Here is a 21647-nt window from a genome sequence, read left to right on the forward strand (position 1 = left end):
ATTAGGGAGCGAATCAATTTAGATGAGATGCCGTTTGGGTTCGTGCCAGGTAAAAGCACTACTGATGCCTTATTTCTAGTGAGACAATTGCAAGAGAAATACCTAGCCAAGGATAAACCTCTGTACCTGGCTTTCGTTGACATGGAGAAAGCCTTTGACAGGGTCCCCCGATCCCTTATCTGGTGGTCAATGAGGAAACTTGGGATAGAAGAATGGCTAGTGAGAGCTGTGCGAGCCATGTACAGAGATGCGGCCAGTAAGGTGAGGGTTGGAAATGAGTACAGCAATGAATTCCGGGTAGAGGTAGGGGTCCACCAAGGTTCCGTCCTCAGCCCCCTATTATTTACCATAGTCCTCCAGGCAATCACAGAGGAGTTCAAGACAGGTTGCCCCTGGGAGCTCCTCTATGCTGATGACCTTGCCCTAATTGCGGAGTCACTATCAGAACTAGAGGAGAAGTTTCAGGTGTGGAAGCAAGGTCTAGAATTGAAGGGCCTTAGAGTCAACCTAGCTAAAACCAAAATCCTAATAAGTAGGAAGGTAGATAAAACACAAACCCCTTCAGGTAGATGGCCCTGCTCAGTATGTAGAAAAGGAGTAGGTAGTAACTCTATAAGATGTACCCGGTGCAAGCTATGGACACATAAGAGGTGCAGCAACATCAAAGGCAGGTTAACTAGCAAGTTAGTTTTTGTTTGTGGCAGATGTTCAGGTGCAATAAAGACTGCAAACAAACAGGAAACAACTTCTATCTCATTCCAGGGTGAAAAACTAGAGGTAGTCGATAGCTTCCGCTATCTGGGCGACCAAGTTAGTAGTGGGGGTGGGTGCGCTGAAAGTGTAGCTGCTAGAATAAGAATAGCCTGGGCAAAGTTTAGAGAGCTCTTACCCCTGCTGGCGACAAAGGGACTCTCACTCAGAGTAAAAGGCAGACTGTATGACGCATGCGTACGAACAACCATGCTACATGGCAGTGAAACATGGGCTGTAACTGCTGAGGACATACGTAAGCTCGCAAGGAATGAAGCCAGTATGCTCCGTTGGATGTGTAATGTCAATGTGAATACCCGTCAGAGTGTAAGTATCTTGAGAGAAAAGCTGAACATTAGAAGCATCAGTTGTGGCGTGCAAGAGAGACGATTGCGCTGGTATGGACATGTGGTGAGAATGGAGGAGGATAGCTGCGTGAAAAAGTGCCACACCCTAACAGTTGAGGGAACCCGTGGAAGAGGTAGGCCCAGGAAGACCTGGGCTGAGGTGGTGAGGCAAGACCTTCGTACATTGGGCCTCACCGAGGCGATGACTACGGACCGAGACCTTTGGAAATGGGCTGTGCGTGAGAAGACCCGGCAAGCCAAGTAAGATCGTTGCCAGTGCCCCTGGACTGGTTCTTGTGCGGGTGGCACATGAGATGCACCATTTTGAGCGTGGCCATTGCCAGTACCGCCTGACTGGCTCCTGTAGGATTTTCGAGCGAGATCGTTGCCAGTGCCCCTGGACTGGCTTGTGCGGGTGGCACATAAAAGACACCATTTCGAGCGTGGCCGTTTTCGTGCGGGTGACACGTAAAAGCACCCACTACACTCTCTGAGTGGTTGGCGTTAGGAAGGGCATCCAGCTGTAGAAACTCTGCCAAATCAGACTGGAGCCTGGTGTTGCCATCCGGTTTCACCAGTCCTCAGTCAAATCGTCCAACCCATGCTAGCATGGAAAGCGGACGTTAAACGATGATGATGATGATGATGTGGCTTTGTCCGAAGGCAGTTAACATCAATGAAGCCTTCCAGCATAAAACATTTCTTACATCTGGTTTAATATCTTATTTATAACCCTAACCCTTATTCATTATGGTCATTTTCTACTAAATACAGATTTAGTTCAAATCAGAATTGCATAAGTAGTAACAACCAATGTGAATGTTTCTGGTGGCGGGAACATAACAAAGAGCTTTTGAAAATATGGCAAAGCAAATCTATTAGCAGTGATAGTTGTGGAGACAGTGGTGACAAAGAAAGAAAACAAACAGTTACTCACTTCAGTACCTAGAATAGTTCCATATGATCCTGCAGGATTTTGCTTATGAAAGTTCAACATTTCTAGCAGAGGGAAATCTCCACAAACGTCAGCATTCATTACAAAGAAAGCTTTTGGATTATCAATTAGAATTTGGTCTCGAAAAAGAAACAAGCCACCAGCAGTTCCTAGGGCAGTATATTCTAGGAGATACCTAAAGGTGAGAAAAAAATGAAAGAAAAATATATAATGTATGAGTGAGATATGGTCCCCAATCCATTTAGAAGTGTAGTAACTCCAAATAAAAACTTAAGAGCTTTTTAAAAAAAATATCTGACCATCATTATGAATATGGTACTAGGAACATAATACAAAAGAATTCTTATATAAGATAATAACAGAACATTTTTAGGCAGGCCGATACCAATGTATTTAAGAGAAAGTAAAGAGGAAAGAGAAGAAGATCAAGGATAGACAGAACTTCAGAAAGAAAATTAAATATACCGAATTTGTACTTTAAATTCTTGTTGGCATTCTGCAATAAACTTTTTGAGAGGCTCTAAATGTCGGTAGAACCCAATTAGAAGAATCTCTTGCAAGTTTGGCACCTAAAGGTAAAGAGAAAAAAAAGAAAGATAATGCAAAATATGAAAAATAAAATGTTAACCAAAGTATTTAATTAAATATTGTAAATGTTATACCAAATATAACTGTCAAGTGTTGTAAAGTTAAACCAGAAAAAAGAAAAAAACTTCACATTCTGAACTTCTTGATTAAATATAATGGTTTCAACGTTTTAGGACAAGGCCAGCAAATTTAGCAGGAGGCGGGGTCAGTTGATTAAATTAAATCTAATGTTCAACCAGTACATATTTTATCGACACAGAATGGATGAAAGACAAAGTCAAACTTGATAGAATTTAAATTCAGAACATAAAGAGCTGAAAGAAACTGTTAAGCACTTTTGTCCAACACACTAAAAATTTTGTCAGCACATCTTATTTCGTATTTGTTTATTTTTATATATACTTCCTAATCTCTATTATTACAACCATTTTTAACATGTGTTAGATAGCTCTGTCACTCATCTTTTCTTCTGTTTATGGTTTCATGCTGCAGATGTAACTAATGATGACAATGGCTTTCTCCTACACACTGTACCTGACTTCTCATGTACTAGGATTGCTGTAGGACCCAGCCAACCCTCTTGTCTTTTTTTGATATCCTCAGTTTTTTTCACTGTACCATGCTCCCTTGAGAAATAGTACTGGACCTACACATATTCAATATCCTCCTATCACTATCCTTATCACTATCTCTCTCATCCAACACGAAGCCAATGTATAAAGATTTACTTGTATTCCATAAACTCTGCCATCACTTTTTCTTTACTGCCAGTTTTCACTCCCTCTTTCCCTAGTCTGCTTATTATTGACATCCATCACTCACTCTTATTTACTGTTGTCTCCATCTCTGTTGCTTTACATAACTCTCCCCCCTTTTACAACCCTCTCACCATGATCACTCTTTTTTCACTATCATGCTCTTGCTCCCTTCACCTACTTTGATCATTCTTTAATCATTGCTCTCTTCAATACATTGTCTATGTCATGCTGTCCGAAGCAGATGAACATCATAAGGCTCTGTCACACCTGTACACTGACACTGCACATCAGGCAGAGCACACTAACTTCATTCCTCACTAACCTTCCCATGCCTTTTGCATTCAGGGTCCAACACAACACTGTTGAGCTATTGGACTAAGATCTTTAATCTTTAGACCAATCACAAAAAGAAAATTACTTCATATATTATTATTGTTGTTGTCTGATCTTAGGTCAACCATGATTGAAGGCAGTCAATCGTTTTTGAACATCATGAATTAACTACATTATCCAATATACTGACAAGGCTGTGTGGTTACAAACTTTGCTTTCCAACCACATTTTCAAGTCTAGTCCTACTGTGACAGCTTGGGCTAGTGTCTTCCACTATAACCCCAGGTTAACCAAAGTTTTGTGAGTAGATTTGATAGACGGAAACTGAAAGAAGTTTATGCAGGCGTGTGTCTATCATTTCCAATATTCTGCAAAAACGTCTGGTCATTGAAAAATATTACCTTGCTTGGCTACAGAAAGGTCAAGCTGTAGAAAATCAGCTTCAATGATGATGATGATGATGTTTGTTGTAAAGTAAACTGCTTCAGCCCTGCTACCCAACTAAACCTTTGGAGAGAGACAATGAAGATGATTATGGACAGCCTAGGGCAAAATTAAAATTTTATAGTCTGAATTGAAATTACTGTTATTTTGAAGAAAATTAAGTAATTTAGGTTTCCTGCTTTGTATGAAAACTGTTTTTATATCATCAACTGTTCTGCGCAAATTAGAGCAGAGACATTCCAACAAGTCAGCTTGCAGACAAATCACTTAAACTGTGACATTTGTTGCTGCTGTTTATTCCCATGTCAGTCCTAACTGAGCAGATTTATGATCAAAAGTGTTCCAGTCATGACCATCCTGTCTTATATGGAGTCATGGCATACATGGGAATGCATTTTCCAATCTTTCTATACTGTTTTAGATCATAGTGTGATATATATATATGAAGGAAGTTTATCTCTAATAGATCAAGAGATCATATTTATATGAGTGTATGCATAATGCAAGAAAATGTGTGTGTGTGTGTGTGTGTGTGTGTGTGTATCATTTTACATCCACTTTCTGTGATGCAATGTGTGCACACACACACACACACACACATCGTCATCGTCGTTTAAATGTCTGCCTTCCATGCTGGCATCGGTTGGACAGTCTGACAGGAGTTGGCAAGGCAGAAGTCTGTACCAAACTTCTGTGTCTGTTTTGGCAGGGTTTTATGGCTGGATGCCCTGCCAAACACCAACCACTCTACAGAGTGGACCGAGTGCTTTTTATGTAGCAAAAGCACAGGCAAGGCCAGTCTTGGCAAGGTTTTTACAGCTGGATGCCCTTTCAGACATCAATCACTTTACAGTGTGGACTGGATGCTTTTTAAGTGGCACCTGCACTAACAGGGTCACCAAGTAACTTACAAAACAAAAATCTTTTGAGATTGGAGGAAATGATCTTGTGTCAGATGTACTCTTAACAGGGTCAGACATGCATGGCTGCGATCTCACTTTAGTTGCTGGGTCTTCTCAATCACAGCATATCTCCAAAGGTCTCGGTCTTCTGTCATTGCCTCTGTGAGGCCCAATGTTCGAAGGTCATACTTCACAACCTCATCCCATGTCTTCCTGGGTCTACCTCTTCCACAGGTTCCTTCCAGAGTTAGGGAGTGGCACTTCCTCACACAGCTGTCTTCATCCATACATAACACATGACCATACCAACGCAGTCATCTCTCTTGCACACCACATTTGATGCTTCTTATGCCCAACTTTTCTCTCAGGGTGCTTACACTCTGTCGTGTATGCACACTGACATTACACATCCAGCAGATCATACTAGCTTCATTTCTTTCTAGCTTGTGCATGTCCTTAGCAGTCATGGCCCATGTTTCACTGCTGTGTAGCATGGCAGTTAGCACATGTGCATCATACAGTCTCCCTTTCATCCTGAGTGAGAGGCCCTTAGTTTCCAGCAGAGGTAGGAGCTCCCTGAACTTTGCCCAGGCTATTCTTATTCTAGCTGCTATACTCTCAGAGTAACCACCCCCACTACAGACTTGGTCATCTAGGTAGTGGAAGCTATTAACTACTTCTAGTTTCTCCCCCTGGCATGTGATGGAATCTGTTTTCTGTACATCTTCAGTGATATATATATATATCCAGCAGTAGAACCATACCAAAGCTGACAACAGAGTTTGGTGCAGTCTTCTGACTTGGCAGTTCCTGTCAAACTGTTTCATTTATGCTAGCATGGAAAACGGATGTTGAATGAAGAGGATATATGTACATGTAGAGTATATATCTATATACATCGTGTGTCTGTGTATATAAAGTATATATAAGATAATTCACTAACTTTGGCACAGGCAGCAATATGGTGATATATCATTGGAAATCCTGCTACAGGAAACAGAGGTTTTGGAAGATCCAGGGATAATGGCCGGAACCGAGTACCTGATAAAAACAATAAGAATAATCTTTTCAAGAACTATTTAAATTAAAATGTATCACAGAGGTTATTAAATATAATAAGGATTTCTCATATAGGTGAAATCTCTTAAATTTATTAGGAAGAGAGTTGACTGAATCACACCAGTGAATTCATTGACTTTCACTAGTTAAAAAGCTAATTCAAGCAAGATTTGAATTATGAACAGAAAAAGTTGGCAGATGACTTCAGTTCTGAATGTTAATTTATGAGACCCATTTTCTTATAAGCTGTAACAACTGCAAAGGTGACAGCTCATTGGACTTGTGGAATATTTACTTATTTTTTTACTTACTGTTCTGGAGATAATGGCAGTGTCCATGGCCTTTGCAAGCCCTCCAAGACCAGAGTACAGTTATCAGTATACTATAGTTTAAAGATCTATTCATAGCTGAGTTTGGTTGTGATCTACCCGAGCCTGATATTGAAAAAGTTCTTTAAAAGTTTATTTTTTTATTGCCCACAGGGGGCTAAACATAGAGGGGGCAAACAAAGGGATTAAGTCAATTACATCAACTCCAGTGTATAACTGGTAGTTATTTAATCGACCTTGAAAGGATGAAAGGCAAAGTTGACCTCAGTGGAATTTGAACTCAGAACATAACAGCAGACGAAATACCACTAAGCATTTCTCCTGGTATGCTAACATTTCTGCCAACTCATTGCCTTTAAGTTCTTTGTAGTGTCTCCCAACTCCCTTTTTATCTCTCTGCAATACAATGTTGTCATACAGATAAGAAAGATATTAAGCAGTACAGAAGCCAGCATGCCTAATTCAACAACTCAAAAGAAATCTCATAAGCTTGGCTCAAGTTAAGAGTTTCAAACCAAAGTTTTATAAATCCATGGGCTGATACATCATATCAAAAAAAGGAGTGCATTGTTTTTGCTGCAAACTTTTTCCAAACAAATCGAAAACAGGACTTGAGAAGACATACATGAACACAAGCTTTCTTAAGTGGGAGCATGCTTCTGAGCAAAAAGGGGCTTTGGCTATCAACTAGAGGTCCCAATTCTATATATCAGCTGCTTCTGTGTGAAGAGGCTGCTAAAAACTCAGGGAAAGGAATATATCAAAGTCACAAAGCTTATCTGAAGCATATTTGTGACCATAAACACTAGCTGCTTCTGAATGAAGAGGCTGCTAAAAACTCAGGGAAAGGAATATATCAAGGTCACAAAACTTATCTGAAGCAAATTTGTGACCATAAACACTACCTTTTTATTTTGGCCTTAGTTTTATAATTAGCAACACTAGAGAAGATTTCTTGAAGAAGACATGAAGATGGTGCAACAGGGCAAGGCAAGGAGTTTTTTGGGGGGTTTTTTTGGGTTTTTTTTGTCATTTAGCATCTGCTAATGGACCTAATTTTCTTAATCCCTGATGACACAACTTTATTATCAGAGAACAGTAAAATGGAGAGGCTCTGAAATGCAAATTATTTAAATCTCAATATTCAGAACAACCATCTTGCTAGCTTGGAATCAATAATCAAAGAAGAGATAGAACTCAATAAGTGGGTAAATCAGGCTCATTTGCATTAATTAAGGATGAAAAAAAAATTTATAAAACTAAACAGCTCTCAATTGTTCTGTGCTAAACCTTTAACAATGTTTCTATGAAGAAATTATTGGATATTGATCAGTTTCTAAACTTGATACTAAATTACTTCTGTAGTGTATACTATCAGTGCCGACTTCTACTGGTGTTGTTGGCAGTGTGAAGCCCCAAATGAAGTAGTAATAATAGTAGTTTAATTGAAAAACTTAGTTCATTCATGACGTAATTTAAGAAATTTATTTCTCCTTGTAAACACTTGAATTAAGGTGGGATACTTTGCTGTCTTGGACATTGGTCTATACAATACTTACATATGGAACGTAACCTATCCTGTTAGGCGAGGTTTCAAAACGAAAGATTGCCTCCTGCTATTTTAAGTGATTAATTATTTTAGGGACAATAAATAAATATATACAGCACAATTAAATATAACAGTGCAAGCGGGGGTGGGAGGGAAAGATTTTTAAGTACTTATTTTGAAACTCGATGTCGTACTGAGGAGTGAAAATGACGATGGATTGAAAACGCCTTAAGATATACTTGTCCGGATAAGATACGTGCAATTGTACATTTTTTTTTCTTTCTTATTATTTCTCTTTACTTTCACCGTTTCTTCACTTCGTTATATATTTTCACACAGATATATATATATATCGCCTGGCGGTGCATATCTATACGTGGGTGTGTAAGAAGAAAGCAAAACATAAGTTTACATTCTTTAAAAAGATAATTTACTACGTTAACACCTGGATAGACAGACACGTCACAGTTGGTGAGGAGTGGCGAAGTATATGTGCAAAAACAAAATAATTTTGAAGGAAGGGGGAAGTACCAATTACATCAACCACAGTGCTCGACTGGTACTTATTTTATCGACCCCGAAAGGATGAAAAGTAGTCGACTTCGGCAGTATTTGAACTGAAAACGTAGGAAGATATTCAAAAGAAATTTTAAAACTTTACTGCAAGTTTTGACTTGCTATTTACGCTCCCAAGTCTCACACCCCACTAAAACACTACGGTGCCCCACCTCGAAAAAGCGGCCCGATCGGGTGAAGCGGCGAAAATAATTTCTGCACACAACTCATTAAAACACAATGAGATATGCAAAGTTACGAATATCTTCAATAAATTATAGAGCTAAAGTAGAAATCATAATAGTAGAACAAATTTTGTTATATAAATACTTCGTTGCTTTGTAAATAACTGGAAAGGTGATCCAGTGTTGACATTTCACATGAAACATGCTATTTCGATAAAAAAATATGGCAATATATGTACAGCATAATTACAGTTATGCCTCATCGAAGAAAATGTGGGATGAACAGAAATAGTGTAGAAGAGTTCTGGGACATTTCGGATATATGTTTGTGCCTTCTTTAATATAAGTTTGAGAAGATACATAACATTGGTTCTACAAATGGTGATTTAGCACTGTCGCTTTGCTGAAGACTGGATGTTTGAATTGGCTTGAACAACAGTGCCTGACAATAACAACAATTAATTCTCTCTTGAAATTTTCTTCCTTCAACTAAAGTTAAAACACGACTAGTATTGCAAAATAATAATAATTTTTAATATAAATACAAGGTTTGAAATTCTGAAAGGATTAAAGGCAAAGTGGACATCGACAGAATTTGAACTCAGCGTAAAGCCAGAAGAAATGCTGCTATGCTTTTTGTCCGGTGTGTCAGCGAAACTGAAGCTAACTTCATTTATTTACAAATTAGCTGAATATGATTTATACTTTGAATATGATTATAATACTTTGATGGAAGAGCGTTGGAATAATAATCAAGAAAACGTCTATTTTTTTAAAGACCATATAAATCATTTGTAAAGGATGGATACGGGTGGAACGCTTTTAATCACAGGTCTGCTCAATAGACCGTGACTTGAGACTGAATAATAACACTAAAGTATAAACTCGAAGAAGCCAAATTTTAAATGAAATACAAAAGAATAAACAACCCAGTCTTTTAGACAAGAAATAAAAGAACATTTTTTTAACAAGTGGGTGTGACTTCATAAAAATTATATCAGGAAAGGAAGGTTATGTATTTAGGGCGTATAACTACAATTCTTCAACAATATTTTTTATTTATTCTACATTTTCTCCTATCATCAATTAAATAAATTAAAAACGATATACAGTCAATTACACAATGTATTCATTTTAATTTTTAAAAATTACTTTTCAGCTTAATCTTACGTCTCTTCGACGAACGAGTCACCAGATAGCTATGAACATTTACAAATATCATGACATGATAACTGCTAATAAATAAAGCTTTTGCACCTAGAAAATCAAGTATTAGAACCGTCCCTGGGGCTATCTTTCGTTTTAATGATAGCCGTCCCTGGTGAGTGATAAATTACTTTAGATACCTTACCTTTCATCGGCCCTCCTATAAGAATAACAGCTTTTATCATGTTGGTCAAGACGTTACGAAAGCTCTTTATATTATAAAAATAAGATATTATACAACATACAAGGCGGAACCAGTGCTGAACTTTATGTAGACTGTCTATTAAACTGACAACAAGTGATACTACGTGGTTGCGATCTAACTTCTCTACAAGTTTATCCACGTTGTCAACAGAGGAATGTGCCGTAAATTGTTTCCAATGTCGTTAGACTATGCTCCTGTTGCTAAGAACATTAATTTAACAAAGAATCTCATTGTTCTTTCTTTCTGTCTTTTTCTTTTCGTTCTCTCTTATCTTTTTATTTCTTATTTTTGTGTTTATTTTGCTTATTTCTCTTTTTCTTTATTTTCTTCTGCTTTTACTTCCGTAATTATTTCAACTCTGTTTTCAATTCTGTTTTCTTTATCATTTTCTTTCTTTTTTATTATTTTTTTCTCTCAATCAATATTAATTGTCGGTTATGAGCAGTTTTGACCTTGTTTCTTATTTTAAAAATAGTAAAATAGATTTTTTTTTTTTCGAGTAGGAAATTTTGAAAGAAAGCAAAGATTGAAGAAAATCTCTAAAGCTATCTAAGGCATATTAATGTTGCCGTGGCTGCGACTGTAGGGTTTGCTGGAAATGATGGATCAAATGATTTTGCGAGGAGCATAGTGGTGGTGATGCTGATGATGATGATGAAAAGTGGATGATGATGAGGAGGAGGAGGAGGAGGAGGTGGAGGAGAAGGAGGGTTCTTAGTTGATTTCCTAATATAAAAAGTGGTTGGTTGAAATAAAATAAAATAAAGGTTTAAAATAATATTAAGTATTTTAGAAGACAAAGTAGCTTCACTATTTAATTTCAATAAATTCACTGACAAGAAAACTATAGAGAACAAATATTCTAGTGTAAATGCAGAGCCCTTTTTTAACAAACTTAGTAGTAGTGACGTTATAATTACCAAGGAAAATCTGTGCAGGACATTATTAGGAAAGCAGGCATTTCTACAAATAATTCTGATCAGACTGCAAATTCTGACTGCCTACACTGTGGTATCAGAACAAACTCATATGACATCAGCTCACTTAGAGGTATGGTGATTTAGGCAGGGCCTTTGACATCCCTTGTTATTTTATTTATTACACTTCCTTCAGAACGTTAAGAAGAAATATAACATTCCAAAGTAACATACGTAAAAATAAAGCATATACACACAGACACATATGCTCTAAAGATGATGAATGAAAGCAGAAGCAATGCCTTTTACTCTGGCATACCTAAAAGAAGTGAAAAAGAACAAATACTAGTTCAGAAATTGTTATATACCAACCTATTGCACCAACCCATAAGGCAACTGATCCAGTGTAACCCCAATTACCCTCAAGTAATGCATACCAGAGTTCATGCATATTGTCTTCAAACTGAGTAATCTTTGTTTCTACAGGGATCCAATCTACAGAAACAGTATGTCCAAAATTCTACAGAACAACTTTTCTGACCTAACAGAATTCCAATCAACAGAAGCAGTAAGTCCAAAATTCTAAGGACAGCTTCTCTGAACCTACTCACTAATGCCTTCATTTCCAACATCTTAAAAGATCATGGAAACAGTTATGAACAATCACCTCCTTCAATATTTCTAAGATACTTTTTCCTCAGTTACCACTAGTATGATTTTCAACTAAATCTGTCGCCTCTTAGTATGACATCCTCTCTGCACCTTAAAAAATTTCACCCTTTGATCTTATCTGGTATTTATCTGAAGCATACACTCGAGTGAAATTCCTCTCCTCTCTATTATATATATATATATGTATCGACCATGTGATGTACTAAGGAGCCATTCTTGTCACCTCATTTCGCACGGAACAGTTAGCCTTTGGCCGCATTTTGGACCCTTGTTGTGTCCACTACTCTGCTTGGTTGGTATTGGTGCAATTTGTCTCTTACTCTATCACGCCAATACATAGCATATAACCAATTCAAGCCCCTGAATAAGGTCACGTGTGACAGCCTGTTCTCAACTAGTTTTGAGCCTACAACTCCTTATAAAAACCCAGCCTCTCCTCGTCTCGATGTCTTTTGGTTCCAGACCTCTTAAGGTCTAGCCACTGACCACACAAGACACAGCCAGTCCCAGCAACAACACAACAGCAGCCACGTGGAGACTCACCAACTTCATCCAACAGCATTCGGCAACCTCCATCGCTGTTGCCACCATCGTCCTAATGTCAACATCTCTCTACATACACAACTCAACAAGCAATTCACCCTGGTTATAAAACTGCACTGTTCATGAATTACTTCACCATGGATCAACAGCGAATATACAACCTGCAAGAACTCCTGTACCAAGTGACCCAAGCAGCAGCATCACAGCCACAACTTCACTTACGACATGTACCGCAGCCAGCTCTGCATCATCGCTGCAACTTCTTGATACAGTATTTCAACTATCATGTACAATTGACTATGAACTGGTATTTATCATTCTTGTGTCTATGATCTTACTCCTCACTGCAATGGCTATAGACTCTTTCACTGTCTCTTCTTCATCGCCACCCTTATATGTTCTTAACACGCATACATCTATGCCTACATACATATGCATACATCTTATTCTTATCACGGCCTGTCTATTATTCTGTATATATGACACACACACAATCACACATGTTAACATATCAATAAATCTTCTCTTAAACATTCTACCCAGTTGTGTCTCTTATTTCCCTCTGGCACATATATGCATTATTCTATTTATATAATACTCTCACTTAAGTTTCCTGCCTCCTGGTTCCATCCCATCTTGTGGATTATAAATTTTGTCAGAATTCTCAATTGTTTAAGGCACTAATGTCAATGTCTTGGACCCACACTTTATCATCTCAGGTATTCTGAATATTTATGACTTGGATGTAACATAAATTTATTAAATTAACAGCAATCATCACTAAATGAACAATTAACAAACTGTCAATGGCCAGGGTTAGCCAATTCAGTTAGTTCAAATTTTACTGCTATCATCTGTAGTTGTGGCATGCACAGATAAGATATTCAGCAGTTTAAAGACCAATATGATTTGCCCTAGGCAAGTCACCCAACCAAATAAATACACTTGCAGTGACATCATTTGGGCATAGAGTAGATTTGAACCTGAATCAGCAAATATCCCCTAACATTTCAACAGCATTTTTCTCACAGGAAAATGGAAGTTGATAAGAGTCACATTCAAACACATGGCTTTGCCAAGTCAATTTACGTCTTTTCCATTTAACTCTTAACCTTTTTGGTGCCATGAAAAGTTGAAATGTTCTCAATAATGTACATCACTTTCTAGCTAGTCTGCTGACATATAAATACAATAGCTTAGGACATCCATCAGAGCATAAAACAGATCAGTCGAGGTTACAGCTGTCCTGCACGACAACCAAGTCACTTACTTTCCTTACTCTCTCGGCTTTCCACCTTCAGTGATATTGCTCCATCAATCTCCCTACTACTGCTAGACTGACACGATCAGGCAGTGTAGAACCTAAGGCCATACAGTATCAGACACTGAAATACAACACTCCGTTTTATACAGGTCTGCTCTCAATTGTTGATATTATCATTTGCCCATCAGGGTGAAGTATTGATCACATGTAATGGTTAAATAAAATATTCGTTTGTAACTTCGACTTCTGTCTTTATTTCACGGAGTCAACATTATCAACAGCATCCTCATAACAACCTGTTACACACTAAAGGAAATTTTTTTCCCACATAGATGTTTAGATGCTCAGTATTTCAATGTATCTTGCACTAGTGCTGTGTATCTATGCATGTCAATGTTTTTTTGTATTGCATTTCCGAGCGTGGCCGTTGCCAGTACCCGCCTGACTGGCCCTCGTGCCGGTGGCACGTAAAAGCACCAACTACACTCTCAGAGTGGTTGGCGTTAGGAAGGGCATCCAGCTGTAGAAACTCTGCCAAATCAGATAGGAGCCTGGTGTCGCCTCCTGGTCCACCAGTCCTCGGTCAAATCGTCCAACCCATGCTAGCATGGAAAGGCGGACGTTAAACGACGATGATGATGATGATGATGTACAGGTAAAGTCAAAGCTAAAGAAGTTCACTTTGCAATGGTGAGATCCCAAATTTAACAAACCTTGTGAGTAAAATTGGGTAGATGGTATCTGTTGAGGCCTGTCAAATAGCCTCTACCTATAACTGAAAGGGTCACACTGTATCATGTTGTGTCATTTAGGGTACAAGTTTCTGTGGAATACTCAGTCACTTACTCTATAAACCAATAAGCATGTAGTTTTGTGAAATATTTATTGCCTAAAACCAACGTGAAATTCAATACATTACAATTTTTTGTGTGACTAATTTCATACTTCCTATTCAGCCATAGCTTGCCCAGCAGTACCCAACCCTAGAAATTATTTTTTTTACTTATTAATCAATAGAACAAAAACAAAAACAAACATCACAAGAAGTCTTGATTATTTAACCTAAGGCCAAAACCTGATTGATCAGATCAATATTCAAATACAGTCAAACTATAATCATCTCATCATTTCTTCAGACATAACATATCTGGGACAACAATTTGTCCTTCTCTTCTCAAAGGAATACAAAGTGTGTTGAGGGGGACTTGACTGCTATTTCTGTTAGGTTTTACATGTGCATTGAGGTTTCCTCAGTGATTGTCTAACTCATATGACTTGTTTGTCAGTATTTTCTGTTGTTATTTGGACAAAATCATCATCATCATCATCATCGTCATGATCGTGTAGTTTAGTACTATGATGCTTAACGGAATTTTGTCTAGAAGTAGTTGATAGCTTCCGCTACCTAGGTGACCAAGGTGGGTGCCTTGAAACTGTAGCTGCTAGAATAAGAATAGCCTGGGCAAAGTTCAGACAGCTCCTACCTCTGCTGGTGACAAAGGGCCTCTTGCTCAGAGTAAAAGGTAGACTGTATGACGCATGTGTACAAACAGCCATGCTACATGGCAACCATCCAAGCATGATCGTTGCCAGGGCAGCTGACTGGCTCCTGTGCTGGTGGCACGTAAAATGCACCATTCGAGCGTGATCATTACCAGCGTTGCCTTACTGGCACTTGTGCCAGTGGCACGTGAACGACAACATTCGAGCGAAGTCGTTGCCAGTGCCACTGGACTGGCTCCTGTGCAGGTAGCACGTAAAAAACACCATTTGAGCATAGCTGTTGTGAGTACCACCTGACTGGCCCTCGTGCCGGTGGCACGTGAAAGCACCCACTACATTCTTGGAGTGGTTGGCATTAGGAAGAGCATCCAGCTGTAGAAACTCTGCCAGATCAGATTGGAGTCTGGTGCATCCATCCAGCTCGCCAGTCCTCGGTCAAACTATCCAACCCATGCCAGCATGGAAAGCGGACGTTAAACGATGGTGATGATGATGATGATGATTTATGCCCTGAGCTCAAACGCCACCAAGGTTGACTTTGCCTTTCATCTTTTAAGGGTTGATGAAATAAGTACCATTTGAGCACTAGGATCAATTTATTCAACTAACTTCCTCCCCCAAATTTCAGGCCTTGTTCTTATTGTAGAAAGGATTGTGTTATTCTTTTATTCTTTTACTTGTTTCAGTCATTTGATTGCAGCTGTGCTGGAACACCACATTGTAGGGTTTCAGTTGAACAAATGAACTCCAGGACTTATTTCTTAAGCCTAGTACTTATTCTATCGGTCTCTTTTGCCAAACTACTAAGTTACAGGGATGTAAACACACCAACACCAGTTTTCAAGCGGTGATGTGAGGATGAACAGAGACAAAGACACACACACACATACATATGATGATTTTCTTTCAGTTTTCATCTACCAAATCCACTCACAAGGCTTTGGTTGACCTGAGGCTATAGTAGAAGACACTTGCCCAAGGTGTCACGCAGTGGGACTGAACCCAGAACCATGTGGTAGGGAAGCAAGCTTCTTACCACACACAGCCATTTAGTACATTTAACCTGTTCCAGCTACAATTGTTTGAACTATACATGAATTTTCAGCACAAAACTCTCTGTATTTTTCATGTTTTAATACTTAGAAAGCTTTTCTACTGCATTTGAAATTTGTTTAATTTTACATATTTATATTTTTTTCACATATTTTAGTTTGAGGAGTGGGTGTGCCCATATCTTTTGTGAACCTTCCCACACTGGTGATATCATTGTAGGATGATTAATAGTATTTTATATTTCAAGTTATTAATAATAATATTTGGGTAATGCAATTACTTCTCTGACCCCATTAACTATTAACTTCATATTAAACATCTTAAAAGATCATGGAAACAGTCTTAAACAACCACCTCCTCCAACATTTGTAAGATGCTTTTTCCTCAGTTACCACTAGTGTGATTTTCAGCCAAATCTATGTTGCCCATTAATATGACAACCTCCCCACATCTTCACAAATTTTACTCTTTGATACTGTCTGGTATATAACACTCTTAAGTTTGCTGCCTACTGGCCCCATCCTATCTTGAGGGTTAGGAATTTTGTCAGAATTCAAATGTAGTACTTTAACCCCCTTAGAGAATCAGAAAATTGAAGTCATTTCATTGAAAGAATATCAGTAGTGAACATTAAATGGACGTGATTCATCAATGGCATAGCTCGAGTGTATGCCATCCAAGGTAGCCCTTCAGTTTCCTGCCCCCACCCCCTCCAGGCCCTCAAGCCTATACAGGCTTATACAGTAAACCCCAAAACGTCCCCCATAAAAGTGCTACTCTGGGTAGACTGTGCCATCCTCATCCCTCTCCTAGATGTGCTATTGTGATTTATTTGTAATAAGGAAAAATCTACAAAAGATAATTTGTTCATTTTTCTTTTAATACATAATATAAAAAAGAAGAATAACAAATACAATGTGATATTAAATGTAGAGTGAAAGTTCAGTCTTTTAACTGGTATGTGTTTAATGTTGAACATTTAACAATGTGGATATTCTTTTAATATATAGAACAACAAGATTCCTAATGAATACCACTAAAGAAAGAGAAATAAGTAAATAATTTTGCAGCAAGGTTCTGGTAATCATTAATCAATACAGCAATACTAGATAATGTATGTTTTTGTTTTCAATGTTTCATTATATTTCCAGAGATATAACACTTCAAATAAAAATATTAGTTGTTTTAGTTTTTATGAGGCAAGGCGGGCACTAATACAAGCTCATTTAATTTAAACCTGCAGCAACAGAGCTACTCCACCAAGAATCCACTTGCTTGATTTCTCTTTCGATTTCAAATTAAATGTCCATACAAATGTCGGGCCTCGTTGTTTGGTCTTATAGACAGGACATTGATAAATAGTTTTAGTATCCTGTCGGTCAACTGGAATGGCTTTAATGAATATCACAGGCATTACTGGAGTGAGATCTTTTAGTCGTGACTCAGCAATCATTCCACTCTGCATGTCCCACCGAGCACCTTCCATAAAGAGCCCATGAATGTAAGCTCCTTCTCGAGGTGGTCCTGCCATGTCATCTCGCATTTTCTTAGTCACATCACACTGCAGACACATCTTGTCTAGTGGCCATTCACTTTTACGTGCCATTTGCTGCATGATAGCTGTAAGAAAGGACTGTGGGTTAAAGAAGCCAGCCAGCCAAACAGCTGCTGGTAGCTGAAAGTCTGTTACCCAACTCTCTAGTTCCTTCACACGTTGCAAAAGATCTGCATACCATGTGGTGAGGTTGTACAGAGAAGGGTATGCCCTTTTTGCCCAGTTGCCTGGCACTTGATCCATAAAAAGAGAGTTGCTTAGTTCTTCCATGTCTGAGGTGATTGTCAATTCACCCTGAAAAAGAAACAAGGTAAGTGGTCAAATTAATGAATAAATTAAATTTTTATCCTAAGAAATGTAATTAATTTGTAAGGAGAAAATATTTAAAAAGAAATATAGCTTTATTTAAGTGTATGCATGGTGTGTTTTGAAAAATATTAACAATGATTTTACCTTTAAACCTAAATCAAGTTCTTTTAAGGTCCTTCTAATTTCTGATGTTAACAAATTCATTCGTTCGCATTCTTGGAATGCTACGACTACATAGGGAGTTCTTTCTTCTAATGGAACTTTAGCCATTATTTCTGCCATGATAAATTCTTCTGGTAATTTTTCAATAATTTCATCCAAAATTGACTTTACCTACATAAAGATAAACAGGTAAGTATTAAGATCTTTTTAGAAAAACATCATCTGGCCACAGAATGCTGTTTATACTTTGGTATGTATTTGTGTGTGTGCATGCATGCATTCATATGTGTGTGTGTGTGTGTGCTGTTATACATTTAAATATACTTAGAACAACACAATCTACACATGTAAATATCAAAATAGATAATTAATTATACTTATAATCATTTTACATCCGCTTTCCATTGCTAGCATGGGTTGTATGGGTAGTTATGATACAAATTAGTTCTTATTTGAAGTTACTGTCCTCCTAGATAGGACAAGGACGACATGTCACTTGCATTTTTCATCTTCAGCATGTCTTCTATGGCCAGATACCCTTCCTATCAACAGACACTTTACAAAGTGTTCTAAGTACATTGTAGAGTTGCAGCAGTCTAGAAAGGTTCTTTTATCCCTAGTAAGGCTATCAAGTCCTCTCAACTCTATGTTGCTTCCATTCAATGGTCAACCACTTTACAGACTGTACTGGGTACATTTTATAATATAACCACCACTAGAGAAATCACATTGTGTCTAGGAAGACTATCACCTCATTTTATAAATTATTTTTGTGTATAACAAAATTATGAATAACATGTTTCTCAAGGTGCTTAAGCATCAATATAGATAATAATAATAATAATGATAATAATAATATAATTTAATGTTAATAATAATATAAGATCACTGTTTGTACCATGTACAGCAAGATCTGGAACAAATGTCTGCATATTTATTCTTAATATGTCTGGGCAGGTTCAAAAACAGAATACGCTAGTTGCTGTAATATATGTCAAAGGAGAAAAACCTCTCTCTTTTATGATAATAGTGTGTCCAACATCCTTGATTCATTGGCACAGAATATTCTGGGACAGTGGTGTTTTGACTTGTGTCTCGTCAGCCAGAAATACCCCAGATCTTTGAGTCTAGTCAAGCAGATGGCCTTTGTTTGTAACTTTCAGTGAATAAAATGTTTGCTGATATGTTTGCCAGTCGATATAAAATTGTCATTTGCATTGTGTACAGCAAGATCTGAAGCAAATGTTTGCATATCCATTCTTAATACATCTAGTATAATTTGAGGTTTCTAAAACCTTATGAAGATGCATAGCCAAGTGGTTAGGGATGTTGCACATACAATTGCAAGATTGTGGTTTTAGCTCCCCAAACCATGTCATTTTAATCCACTCAGCTGTAAATGAGTAACCCTGTGATGGATTATCATCCTGTTCAGGGGGAATGTTGCAGTCTTGGTCACTTATACACCATAGGAACTGGGTAACCAGTTCAGTGAGCCCTAGGACTGAACACTGTACTTTATTTTGCTTTTTAAAACATTAAATTATATTTTTAAAACTCTGAAGTGCATCTAAATAGATGCCTGAGGTGGCATAACCATTTTAGAACCATTTTTCTCTCACTTCTATCAATTAACGATGGAGCCTCAATGGGATCACTTGTCTTGCTAGAAATAACAGCTAAATCTCTTTCAAACTACACCCTACTATTTTTAAAATGGGAGGACACATATGATGTAGTCCAAGATAGACTATGAATGAAAACAAAGATGAAGGTCATAGTTGAAACGTCTCCAATCCTAAATCAACTTGATTAGGACTTCCTTTCAGTAAAACAACTTCCCACCACATGAAGGAAACTTTTCACAGATATACATATTGTTTTATTTTACATGTGCTTGCCTCCAGGCACATACAAACACATTCAGACATACACACATGCATATATGTGCATGCATTTATGCACTCACAAGCACACACATACAAAAACATAAATGTAAAAGAATTGGATATTTACTTTTTCTTCTCGGCTAACACCAGCTTCTGAATCACTACCTGCATCTCGAGGCTGCATTTCAAATACTGTGCGGAAAAGATGCTCTGATGTACTTGTGAGGAATTCAATTTCTGCATTTGGATGTAGACCATATAAATAGGGACTTTCTGTTGGAATCATCTCATCAATATATGTGTGATAGCCCTTGTAGTCAATATTTGGTGGAATTGGGAATCCAGGAGCCAAATAGAGCTCTGTATCAAGCTGTAATGTAATATAAAATAAAAACGTTAGGGGATGTAGATGATAAACAAAGCATAGTATTCATCTGGGAACTGAATTAAAGTATTGTGTTTTGTTTTGTTTTTTTGTGTTACTAGTAGTACTGGAAATGCTAATAATGGCAATAGTGATGATGATGATGATGGTGTAGTATTTATTTATCATAATAACAAATGATCGAGACCTTTGGCAAGATCCATCAAGCAAGTGAAATCATAACTGTGGCAGATACTGGTGTATTGCAGCCGGTACCTGTGCCGATGGTACATAAAAGCACCCATTACACTCTCAGAGTGGTTGGCATTAGGAAGGGCATCTAGCTGTAGAGACCATGCCAAATCAGACTGGAGTCTGGTGGAGCCCCTCAACTTACCAGCCCTTGTTAAACCATCCAACCCATGTCAGCATGGACAAATGGACACTAAATGATGATGATGATGATGATGATGATGATGATGATGATGATGATGATGATGATTTATATTACAATGAAGGCATGTGGCCTAGTGGTTAGGAATTTGCTCTTGAGATCACAAGATAGTGGTTTCAATTCCTGGATCAGGTGATACATTCTGTTCTTGAGCAAAACACTTCATTTCACATTGTTGTGTGATCACTTTGATGTCTGATGTGTGGCACAACGTACACCTGTTCAGCCAATGTTGTTCTGATGGAAAGAGCAAGCTAATGTGCAGCACAGACATTTGATCACTACAGACAACTTATCTGTGCAGGTTGTTTGACAAGAATCTGCAAAACTCTCATCTGTCATTTACAACAGAAGTGTCCACAAAAAATAAAAACACCCTGTATATCACAGACATGTATCTTGGTTTTTAGAATTATATACACCATATCTCTGCATATTAGTAGAGATGACTAAAAGGATTGGTGCTGAGAAGCTGGTTGTATCACTGACTCAAAAAGTCCGATCTAACCCATGCCGACATGAAAAAGCAGATGTAAAAACAACGATGATGAAATGGTGACCCATTTTGCCATAGATTACAGATTTCCTATAAGTCAGTCACTGATTCATTGCATTTCCGACAGCAAAAATTGACAGGGGATTATCTGTGTAATTCTGTAGAGAACAAACAGAACAAGGAACACTGCTCAAAAGCATCAGTTTTTTTTTGGGGGGGGGGCAGTATTATTAAGGCAGCAAACTGGCAGAACCATTAGCATGCCAGGCAAAATGTTTAGCAGCATTTCATCCATCGTTAC

At 37.9% G+C, this 21647-nt stretch overlaps 2 protein-coding genes across 3 annotated transcripts in view; both read right to left on the minus strand.

Moving 5' to 3' along the window:
- Positions 1 to 10323, minus strand: part of LOC106870705 (mannose-1-phosphate guanylyltransferase regulatory subunit alpha-A) — a 32929-nt gene extending 22606 nt beyond the window's left edge. For both annotated transcript variants that reach the window (XM_014916891.3, XM_014916884.3), the window contains exons 1-4: positions 10106 to 10323; positions 6021 to 6118; positions 2518 to 2621; positions 2035 to 2227 (exon numbers count right to left, since the gene is read on the minus strand). In XM_014916891.3, the coding sequence (XP_014772377.1) occupies positions 2035 to 2227; positions 2518 to 2621; positions 6021 to 6118; positions 10106 to 10145 (435 nt within the window). In that variant the 5' untranslated portion in view covers positions 10146 to 10323. The remainder of the gene's footprint in view (positions 1 to 2034; positions 2228 to 2517; positions 2622 to 6020; positions 6119 to 10105) is intronic.
- A 6653-nt stretch (positions 10324 to 16976) lies between these two features.
- The window catches only part of LOC106870727 (dynein beta chain, ciliary), a 111022-nt gene continuing 106351 nt past the window's right edge, over positions 16977 to 21647 (minus strand). The window contains exons 56-58 of the mRNA XM_089351930.1: positions 20160 to 20402; positions 18126 to 18314; positions 16977 to 17966 (exon numbers count right to left, since the gene is read on the minus strand). Of these exons, the coding sequence (XP_089208056.1) occupies positions 17349 to 17966; positions 18126 to 18314; positions 20160 to 20402 (1050 nt within the window). The 3' untranslated portion in view covers positions 16977 to 17348. The remainder of the gene's footprint in view (positions 17967 to 18125; positions 18315 to 20159; positions 20403 to 21647) is intronic.

Source organism: Octopus bimaculoides, chromosome 1 (genome assembly GCF_046866305.1).
Source record: "Octopus bimaculoides isolate indiv1 chromosome 1, ASM4686630v1, whole genome shotgun sequence".
In the NCBI taxonomy this organism is placed as follows: domain Eukaryota; kingdom Metazoa; phylum Mollusca; class Cephalopoda; order Octopoda; family Octopodidae; genus Octopus; species Octopus bimaculoides.